At 34.1% G+C, this 12,162-nt stretch overlaps 1 protein-coding gene across 1 annotated transcript in view; it reads left to right on the plus strand.

The window, feature by feature from the left end:
• Positions 1-880: 880 nt before the first annotated feature.
• Positions 881-12,162, plus strand: part of Atg17 (autophagy-related 17) — a 33,455-nt gene continuing 22,173 nt past the window's right edge. The window contains exons 1-3 of the mRNA XM_088273206.1: positions 881-1,097; positions 3,610-3,810; positions 10,837-11,045. Of these exons, the coding sequence (XP_088129332.1) occupies positions 3,743-3,810; positions 10,837-11,045 (277 nt within the window). The 5' untranslated portion in view covers positions 881-1,097; positions 3,610-3,742. The remainder of the gene's footprint in view (positions 1,098-3,609; positions 3,811-10,836; positions 11,046-12,162) is intronic.

Below are 12,162 nucleotides of genomic sequence, written 5' to 3' on the forward strand. Positions count from 1 at the left end.
TACCTGAAGCGATGGCATGATCCGCACTATTCGCGCGGTAAAGCGCGTACGTCTAAAGGCCGCTAATATCGCTCTTGGCGTTTGGTTTGACTGAAACTATTTGGCTTCAAACTACTAGGTACCTACATACCTACATTTAAAAATATATGTATATATATCATTCTGGAGCTTGGGAATTTTTTCTCTACTCCGGTGAGTGTGTGAGTGAATATACTTTATCTTAAAAATCACTTACGTCATTATAAAAGTTATTTTTCTAACAATATTTTATGTAAACAAAACAGATATCGGACATATCCAAGCAGGCAAGCACCCGCGCAAATCAGTTCAAAACATCGCAACATACGGTTGGCATCGCTCGCTCTGTCTGAAACTTATACGTTATGCGAAATAAAACGTAAAATAAAATACACGTGTCGGATTTTACGTCATAGTTTATTTTTGTATCAATTATCCGAACGTCGTATGAGTGCTATAGGTGTTGGGAGTAAATATTACTAAAAACTAAAAAAATATTTTGAATACTCCGAACGCAGAGTTTTATTGTGGTGAAAACTGATGTAAACAATAAGTATGTGGACATTTAAAATGACGCTTGAATATGAAAATAGTGGGAAATTGTAAGTTTCATATTATTTCTAATCGTGCGTATTCTAACAATTTAATTTGTTATTTAAAAAAAAGGAATTGTAGAAAATTAATGAGTATATTTTGTTAGGAAAATCAATACATTTACGCATAAACGTCAAAAATGTTTACATAACATCTTTGGTAGTTTCAAAAATTGTCGATAGAGGTAATTGGCAGCACAAGCGTTTGAGCTGTCAACGCCATCTCGCGGCTTTTTCAGTACTAGTCATTTTCTGACACTACAAACAAAGAACAGCGAGCGTCAGCTGATGAGCTGATGCCCGTGTATGTGACCTCAGTCAGTGTTCACGGTAAACTTGTGCTTCGCGAAATATATCGTAATATCTCTCGACAGTGACCAAGCCTATTGCGACAAATGTTAAATTATTAGAAAATTGCCATTTGCGATGCCGTATAGTTTGTGCGTCGAGAAATGGCTGGAAATCTGCAAAATACTCGAAGAAAATGTAAGTTCACCCGACGTTATTGTCTTGTGTATCTCGTCCCCTTTTGTTCGTCGGAAATCGTGTTTTCATGCGCTAGAATCTCCATTAATTTTATTCTCTTCGGTCAGTGCCATATTTCGAGACGGTTTCTTTGTTTAGTATGTCTAGGGTGCTTTTACCTTTGTTGTGATCGGGTATCTATATTTTATGTTTGTTCCGTTCTGTCACGGCCTGTAGCCTGTAAATACAAGTATATTATGTATACGGACCATGTATGTACCAGAAAATTGACATTAAAACGCCTAAAGGTATAGCGAAATAGAGGAAGTAATTTTTAAAACGGCTTCCATCGATAGTTTACGTCGTTTTTATTGATTCAAAGTCTCTAAAATATGCGTTCGATTAGAAAAACCTGCATAAACACTTTATGTGTGTTTATATTTATAAATTATGTAATGATATGTGTCGTGCATAATGTTTTTTTCACTGTCAATTTTCGTACACAATATTTACATCGATTGAAGGTCTTTTATGCTCCGATATCTGATTCAATATTTTGGCATTTCGTGAATCAAGTGATAAGTGATATTTTATTCTGCCATGCGCACGGATCACCGATACGGTCATTCAAAACTAAATTGACAAATAACACTTTTTTAAATAAAGTTTTTTTTTATATTTACGTTTTTGGCAATGGAAAAATGTTCTACGTTAAAAATAATCTTATAAATTAATAGTATCCTGATAAGTTAAATCACGATAATTACCAAAAATAAAACTCTTTTTCCGACATCAATTTATGAAATGACGAAACTAATACATTTATTGCGACTAATCATAACTATAATCGGTTAAAGTTTTCTAACAATTATAATCTTTTATTACCTTTATAGGATAAGGATTTGTATAAATGACTCTTCTTAACCTTATTTACACCCAATGGTGCATAGGGCACCGCATTGTTTCAACGCATCATCTTGATCGTTAATTACATGAAGACAAGGTATTTTTTAAATGTCCTGGGTAATATTATATAAATATTTGAGTGAAAAATAACTTATACTTATTTTGACTCCCCCTAAGAATCGAATCTGGGATCTCCAGAATCGTAGCCAAAAACGCCGCCACGACATATTAGTCACTAATAATAAATCACCACACTTTTTAAATTGCTCTGATCTTTTATTTAAAATAAATATATCGCTCACTCCTTTCAAGAACGTCATAAATCAAAAATCGTCAATTTTCAGCTGTGCATGTTTTCGGAATGCCCAGAAAATGTACTATATCCCAGCAAACGAGGCATAGTTTTAACTTAATATTTACCCGCTACAGGGCAGAAAATGTTGTTTTTGCATTTTGAAGAAAAGGTATTGTTAAATAATTATTTTAAAAATACTAAATATTTTTCAAATGGAGAAAAAACCTTCAGGTTTTACCTAAAAAGATCTGTTGAATAGTAAAGACTTCAATAAGTGGCTTGATATTTATTTTTAATACATTGTGTTATATTTTTAAACTTTAAAAACGTTCTCCTGAAAAATCAAGTTTTTTGATTTATGACGTTCTTGAAAGGAGTGAGCGATATGTTAGCACAGAATCAAATTCATATTTAAGTGATTCACAACAAAGGTTCTCAAACTTTTTTAGTCTAGCACCCCTTGCTGAAATATTTTGCCGTTTTGAAAAATGAAATTGCCAGAATGTGCTCTTATATAGAAGGTGGAGGAATACAAATATAATCTCTTCACAATGTTTTGAGTGTGTCCAAATATTTGTCCACAAATCTGGATTTTTTCCACTTAGGAATTATTTATATTGACATCTCAGCATAGATGAAGAAGAATATGGAAGTCTGAGTATTTACAGGACTTACGACCTGTCATAGGCTGGATAGAGTGTATATGTTCATATATATATATATATATATATATATATATATATATATATATATATATATATATCTGCTAATTAAAAACACCATAGATGGTACCGAAAAGTAGCATGTGAAAGAAGGTGTCAATTGAAACATAAATATATTACAACACTTTGAGTGTGTCTAAATACTTGTTCATACTTGTTCATGTTGTATTTTTTAACATCTCAACATAGATGAAGAAGAATATGGAAGTCTATTCATTTGCGACATAAGCCCCGTAAAGACCCAGACATCCATATTCTTCTTCATCTATGTTGAGATGTGAAAAAATAATATCATATTATAACTAACTAACCATAGCGGCGCGATGGTTAGTTAGTTAGTTTAAGCTTTAAATAACAGGTATTATTCAAACAGGTATTTGACAATTTTTTGCCAGGATACCCACGATGTGATAATTTTATCAAATAAAAAGTGTGTTCTTAGCTCGTTTTTCTTCAAAATCTTGTTCGGATTTCTCAGGATTTTGAATATCCGGGGTTAAAATATCCCAGGTTCTACTGTATTCATGTTTTTTCATATATTTGCTTGGAAACTTTCAATATTGTAATTTTTTGCAATTGTACAGGACTGATTTGTCTCTTTTTCTTTCAGCACTAGCAGTTGCAGATGACATTGACTGGCACTGACAGACAGAGATAGACATAAGTAGTTTACGAAGAGACAGCTGACATTGTGAATGCATTTATTTATTTGTAATTACGGTAGCACATAAGAAGCAGCCAAGATGCTCTACGTATTCCACGTGGATACTGGCACCATGATGACGTTTGACATCAATCTAGCCTTAGAAAGGTAAATATTTATTTATTTATTTTTATTTGTTTAACACACTAAGGACGGGTGTATTTTACGCCTGTGGACCGCTGGCGACGGGGTTTGATAATTATGTACATATAGTTAAGACCTTAACAAAGAGATTGGTACATTATATTCACATAAAAATATTGAACATGTAATTCCTTCATTTCTGACTTTGAAATGAGGGCGGCGTAGAAGGTTAAAATACCCTTCCCGTCCTTAAGTATCAATCGACTGAACGGGTAGAAATACCTTTCCCGTACATAGTGTGTTAATATATTAATAACAATATCACTTTCACTTTTTAACTAGCATCTTCAGACTAATGAATCATATCTAAAACATGATTCATTAGATTCAATGTAATAAAATGGAAGTTTATTTCCGATATTCGCCATATCTGCATAATATTTCTAGTACATATAATAAAAATAACAAAACCATTAACCGTACCCCAATGGTGCATAGGGCACTGCTTCATATAAACGCAGTGTTATCTTGATCGTTTACACATGAAGGAAAGGTGATCAGCCCTCCGCTTCAGGTACCAGTCCAGGGTAATATTGAATAAATATTAGAGTGAAAAAATCACGTATATTATTTGACTCCCCTGGGAATCAAACTCGGGACCTCCAGAACGGTAACCGAGCGTGCTGACCATTACACTACGGAGGCAGACAAAAGAATATCTATAATTTTTCTAAATTCTCTTATTTTTTTGTTTTGTTGTTATTTTATTAATAGTTATTTAGGTCAATCAACAAAAGATCCGCAATTCTCTCACAATTCCCATCTTATTTATAGAATTCACAAGATATTGGCACAGGTTATTTGCACTTAAGTTATTTCTTTTTTTATATCTGAACATAATGTCATTTACTTCTGTGTTATCATATGTTAAATGAATCACCTTACGTTGTTATTGAATGTCATTGTCTTCTCTTTACTATCAATATCGTTAACTTTTTTTTTATACCAAGCAAAACTTAAAATAAAAACTTTTTTTATTAATTGTTTCGGCATTAACTTTGTGGTAAGACATTTAAAATAAAACACTTGTTTTTTTACCACTTGAGTTTTATTAAAGACTACTAGCTTCAGAAGCTAAACTTCATTCATTCAAACCCTTATCCGCACCCCAATGGTGCATAGGGCACTGCATCATATAAACGCAGTGTTATCTTGATTGTTAAAACATGAAGGAAAGGTGATCAGCCCTCCACTTCAGGTACCAGTCCAGGGTAATATTGAATAAATATTGGAGTGAAAAAATCACCTATATTTATTTGATCCCCCCTGGGAATCGAACCCGGAACCTCCAGAACGGTAGCTGAGCGTGCTGACTATTACACTACGGAGGCGGACAAAAACTAGTAGTCTTTAATAAAACTCAAATGGTAAAAAAACAATTGTAATTATTATAACTTTAATCATTATAACTTTTTTTAACACTTCTTATCATTCATCATTCACTTTATATAACACTACTTTAAAAAAATACAAGGTGGTTATACAAAGTGAATGATGAATGATAAGGAGAACATTATATTACCATACCACAAAGTCTACAATAATTTTATTATACAAAATATAAGTTTTTTTAAACCTTATTTTAAATTGCTTTTTGCCACGGAGAGATGTTTTCCAACATCGCAATATCAATTTAATAAAGCATCTTATTTAAAGAAACATTTAGCACTAAGATAGCGGCCATTGCAATGTCAAAATGTCAGTCGTTTTTATTAAAGGTTCACAATAACTTTTAAAGCAACAGACAATTTATACAATATATTTTATATTTTAGTTTTGTACTGACATTTCTTGGTTGAACTATATTTTATATATCGAAACAACAACTTTCTAATTTTTTCCACTTTTATTTGGCCTGTGATCGGATTTGGTCATTATGGATATTATCAGACCGGTGAGACGCTAGACGAAATTCAATGTTATTTACACAACAAGGCAGGGGTTAAAAACCATGATTTATATAACTTTTTTGACAAAATTAATTGAAATTGAATGATAATTTATATTTGAAGAACTAACTTTGTGATTTTCAGTCTAATATTTCAGTGTATTAATCAGTCTTGATAAAGAAGCGGTTAGCTTCGAAACCGTTAGATATATAATTAAGTTATAATAAAATATTTATAGTGATTTTAAAACTAAGTTAAATTTTAATTATGAAATTGAATGAATTTAAGTAGTGTATTATAATAATAAATACATATCGCTCACTCCTTTCAAGAACGTCATAAATCAAAAAACTCGATTTTTCAGGAGAACGTTTTTAAAGTTTGAAAATATAATACAATGTATTAAAAATAAATATCAAGCCACTTACTTAACTTTTTACTAGGCAACAGATCTTTTTAGGTAAAACCTGAAGGTTTTTTCTCCATTTTAAAAATATTTAGTATATTCAAAAAAATAATTCAACAATACCTTTCATTCAAAATGCAAAAACAACACTTTCTGCCCTGTCTTCTTCTCCGTCTTAATCCTCATTGCTGAGGGTTGTGACCCTTGCAGAAGCAATGACTCTTCTCCAGTTATCCCTTGACTGCGCTGCACGTAGCGCTCCAACCACTGAGGTGCCTGCTGCTGCCTTAATTTGATCGGTCCATCGTGTGGGGGATCCTCCTCTCCCTCTCTTTCCCTCCAGGCTACCGATCACAACTAGTCGTTCCAGGCTATCCTCGTTGCCACGCGCAACGTGTCCAAAGAACTGGAGAATCCGTCGGGTACAGATATTGGCCAGAGACAAGCCATCCAAGCGTAGTTCCTGGCGAATGGACTCATTGGTGCGTCTAGCTGTCCATGGAATTCGGAGCATGCGCCTCCAACACCACATTTCAAAGGCATCAATTTTTCTCCTTTCTGCTGCTTTTATAGTCCATGTTTCAGCAGCATAGAGAAAAATGGAGTGGACCAAGCTCCTGACAAGCTTCATCTTGGTGTTGTTACTCACACCCCGGTCTTTCCAAATTTTGTCTAGCTTAGACATGGCACTTTTGGCGATGGCGATACGACGTCTAATCTCTCCTTCACAAGTTCCTTCATTGCTGATTTGAGATCCAAGGAACTGGAACTCGTTTATTATCTCTAAACCTTCCAGTGAGTTCCCGAGATCACCAAACTTCTTAGATCGATCTACGATCATGATCTTGGTCTTGCTTTGGTTAATCTCTAGTCCCAGTGCCTTGCTCTCAATCTCTACTCGTTTAAGGAGATCTACCATCTCTTTTGGGTCTTTGGCCAAAAGTGTTGTGTCGTCCGCATATCGTATATTGGACAGCTTTACGCCACCAATGGACACTCCTCCATTCCATTCGTAGAGAGCCCTGCGCATGATGTATTCCCCATAGATGTTAAACAGGTCAGGGGAGAGTATGCATCCCTGTCTTACACCTTTCTCAGTGGGGAAGCTTGCAGTGTTTATGCCATTGATTCTTACGATTGCCTTACTTTGGGCATAAAGTCCATGGATGAGTTTTATCAAATGGGATGGGACTCCCATCTCCATGAGTACTTTCCACAGATGTTCCCACTTCACGCAGTCGAAAGCTTTTTTGTAATCGATAAAGCATAAAACAGTTGGCGTCAGGAACTCTCGGCTTTTTTCGATAACTTGGCGGATGTTGAGGATCTGCTCTCTTGTTCCTCTTCCTTTCACAAAACCAGCTTGTTCCTTTGGTATTTGCCATCCAATGTAACTGTGTAATCGTGCTTTTAGAACATATAGCATTATCTTGCTGGTGTGAGAGATAAGTGCTATTGTCCTATAGTTTTCACACTTTTTGGATGAGCCTTTTTTGTGAAGAGGAATGAAAACAGATTTAGCCCATTCCTGAGGCCATGTTCCCGTTCTCCATATGAGGTTGCAGAGATCCAGCACTGTTTTTATGCCCTTATCCCCTAGTTCTTTTAGAAGCTCGGCCTGTATGCAGTCATTGCCGGGGGACTTGTTGCATTTTAGTTTTTTCAGTGCATTTCGAATCTCTTCTTCCAAAATGTCGGGTTCCATGGTTTGATTCTCAAAGGAAGGACTAACTGCTGTTGAGGTCTCGGCATATAGTCCGGAGCAGTAACCTCGCCATCTCTCCAAGACGCTGCCAATGTCCGTCAGAACGCTTCCATTTTGGTCCTCTATTGCCCATGTCTGAGGTTTGAAGGCACGGGTTAAGAGTTTAACCTTTTGGAAAAGATCCCTTGTAGTGACGCTATTCGCTTTATCTTCTATCTCAGCACAGATATCCGAAATTTGTTTATTTTTGTCTCGTCGGCAATGTCTTTGTATATCTTTATTGAGCCTTGAGTATTCTTGTCTCGCTTCTGCCTAGAGTATTCTTGTCTCGCTTCTGCCCTGTAGCGAGTAAATATTATGTTAAAAATATGCCTCTTTTGCTGGGATATAGTACAATTTTTGGGCATTCCGAAAACATGCACAACTGAAAATTGTCGATTTTTGATTTATGACGTTCTTGAAAGGAGTGAGCGATATAAGTTATGGTAACGGTTTTAATTAGGATTTTGTATAATTTTATCATCAAATTATATTTTTTAAATGCAAATTCAAATAATATGTTGGCGAATCTGGAACCTATTTTTCACAACTCCTACTGCACATTTGTATGGGGAAGTCCTGTATGCTCTGAAATGTTAAATTTCTGGCATTTATTTCTTATCGATGTGACATTTAACTACCTATTGTTTATTTTCCAATGGATACAGTAGAGATGTGTGACTTGGTCATTTAATATTTCTTTATTAGGGCAATTTTTTTTATCTATTTATACCAAGGATTTCTAATATATATCTATCGGTCACTGGTCAAATAAAATAAAAGTAGAATAAGTTATACAGTTGTTGTTTTATTTTATACAGTATATTTTGTCCGGCTCCATAGTGTAGTGGTTAGCGTGCTAGGCTACCATGCTGGAGGTCCTGGGTTCGATTCTCAAGAGGCTCAAAATTGATATGATCCTGGACTGGCACCTGAATTTGGAAGGCTGATCACCTTTCCTTCATGTATTTAGCGATCAAGACAACACTTTTTCTGTATGATGCAGTGCCCTATGCACCAATGGATGTGTTGTATGTTGTTTACTGTTTTGATTCAATTTTAAATAGTGTCATATTGAGTAACACTCGATATAGGAGTGGTAAGGCTTAATAGATTTCAGTTCATTCGAGTTGTTTCAGCCAAATTATCCAATGTGAGTTAGAAAGCTAACATCAATGTCGGCTAATAAGTGATATTTTTTAATACACAATAAATGCCATGTATTTTCTTGATTGCACATGCTGTTGTGTTCGTTGCCACATATTATTGCATAATAATTTGCAATAAATAACAGCCATCACAGGAAAGCCTCCACATGATTTGCGATTTATAATATTATCAAACAAATTCCAAGGTCGTAGACTTTTGCGTGTTTTCTTATGCCATTTTATATGAAGTTTTATAAATTAATTCCATCAAAAAGGAGATTTTAAAGACACACGTAATAGCAATTTTTGTTTTTGTTTCAATACGATTAATTTTTTTGAAAATACCTTTTTAAAATAATGATTATTTAATGTAAAAAATACATAGATTTTGCAAAGTAAGTACTATAGATTTTTCAAGATTTTCCAAAGTTTACTTACATTTTAGTTTTTACCAATACCAATTATCATATAATATGTCGTTCACTCCTTTCAAGAACGTCAAAATCAAAAATCATTAATTTTCAGTTGTGCATGTTTTCGGAATGCCCAGAAAATGCATTATATCCCAGCAAAAAAGGCATGTTATCAACTTAATATTTACCCCCTACAGGGCAGAAAGTGTCGTTTTTGCATTTTGAAGAAAAGGGTATTGTTTAATTATTTTTTTAAGTATACTTAATATTTTTTAAATGGAGAAAAAACCTTCAAGTTTTACCTAAAAAGATCTGTTGCACAGTCAAAAGTTCAATAAGTGGCTTGATATTTATCTTTAATATATTATTAGATTAATACCAATATTTTTAGCTTTTCCACTTTATTTTTATTTGACCAGAGACCGGGTTTCGTCGTTACCGACATCATCAGACTGGTTAATTAATGATCTTTAATACATTGTATTATATTTTTAAACATTAATAACGTTCTCCTGAAAATCAAGTTTTTTGATTTATGACGTTCTTGAAAGGAGTGAGCGATATATGTGCAGTATCTAATACGCGCATTGGACTCTTTCTTCTGCACTTTGTTTCCTTAATATAAACAAAAATGTCACTGGAAGGAATAGAATATGATTATTCACTTGCACTGAATTTGACCCTGTTTTTTAATCTTTTTGTTCAAAATCCTTTGATTTTTTTTATATATAAATGGATTTGAATATTTGATGACTCCATACATTCGCTGTCCGATGGATTTCTGTGGAACGCAACACGACATCTGAGAGATAAGGTATCTACATGTGCATTCTTATCAGATTGACACTTGTCAAAATGGGATAATGCAAAATATCAACAAATCGAGCTCTCTAAATATATGTGTTTTAACTATTTATTCTAATATTTATTTTTTAATATAAATTATGTATGGGTAATTTGAGATTACGTCTGTAAGGAGGGTTTTTACACTGTGAGGTCAATTATGTTTATCATTTTGTTTGAATTACCCAAAATACATAATAATTAAAAATACTTAATATGCACATAAAACGACAAAATATAAATATGACTTATTTTTTTATGGTAGAGAATTCTTTAATTCAACAAATCAAATATTTAATATTAATTGTAATGTACTTACCTACCTCAGATTTGCATTTCTTTACTGATTTAGTAAGAGAATATAGATTTTTCTTAATTTAAGAAGGGGCTTGCCAGCCCAAGTCAAATTTTACAAGGGGTTTGCGCGAGCCCCTCCGAGCCCCCTGCAGCCCACCGCTGATTGTGCTTACTGTGGTCGGGGTCCGATTGACCATACTGCAAAGTGCATAACTAAAGATGCCACGTTCACGAGGATTCATATTTTCAGTGTGGTGACGCTGAAGACGAAGATAGAGAAGGTGTGCGACATCCCGGCGAGCGCGCAAGTGCTGCTGGTGAGTGGCGGGGAGGTGCTGCGGCCGGATGCGCGCGTGTGCTCCTACAGCGCTGGCACGGACACCAACCCCATCTTCATGTTCAGCAAGAACATCATCGAGTCGTGCGAACCTCCGCAGCCGTCTTGCGACTTCGGAGTCGGTGAGTGCAACAAACTGTATATCATTTATGTATTGATTGTCAAATCAAACACAGATTTTTTGAGAAAGATTGCCATGTCAATAGATTCTTTCAATCAAACACAGATTTTTTGAGAGAGATTGCCATGTCAATAGATTCTTCCAATCAAACACAGATTTTTTGAGAGAGATTGCCATGTACCTCTACCTCTTACCGCAAATAACATTATTCTTCCTTGTTACATCAAGTTACAAGTAACAAAATTTACAGAATACTTCTCACTCCAAATAAACTTATTCTTCCTTGTTACAAAGTAACAAAATTGACAGGATACCTCTTACCGCAAACAAAATTATTATTTTCTTTCGCAGATACTTTGTGGAACATTTTATGAACTTTATAAAATTAAACAATTTTGTTTTAACCACTTTTTTATTATTCTTCAAATCCTTATCCGCACCCCAAAGGTGCATAGGGCACTGCATCATATAAATGCAGTGTTATCTTCATGAAGGAAAGGTGATCAGCCCTCCGCTTCAGGTACCAGTCCAGGGTAAAATTGAATAAATTGATTCTACCACCATAATATCTCATATAATATGAATATTATTATTATTATTACTAATTTGATTATTATTTTTATTATAAGTACACTTTAACCTATCGGTTTCAATAAGAACCTTGTCATCATCAGGGTTTATTAAATTTTAAAACATTAAAAACACTAATAATTAATTACATTCCCTTACCAAAAACCATATAAGAATAGATGCTACGCAATGCAGAATAACATTTAGGATTTAGTTTTTGGTAAGAGAATGTAATTAATTATGAGTATTTAATGTTTTTATTTTTTTAGAATCCAATAAACCCTGATGATGACAAGGTTCTTGTTGAAACTGGTAGGGTAAAGTGTACTCATATTTTTTAAAAAAGTAATTAAAACAAAGTTATTTAATTTTATACAATTATTCTTCCTTGTTACAAGTAACAAAATTAACAGAATACCTCTCACTGCAAATAAAATTATTCTTTTTACAACGAGTTACAAGTTACAAAATTGAGAGTAATTCCCTGATTATGACGGAGCTCTCGAGTGCATTGGCTTGACTTTTGACACCATTCATCTGAATGCAGT

Source organism: Brachycentrus maculatus, unplaced genomic scaffold (assembly GCF_059751285.1).
Source record: "Brachycentrus maculatus isolate JH-2025_06_01 unplaced genomic scaffold, ASM5975128v1 h1tg000559l, whole genome shotgun sequence".
NCBI lineage: Eukaryota > Metazoa > Arthropoda > Insecta > Trichoptera > Brachycentridae > Brachycentrus > Brachycentrus maculatus.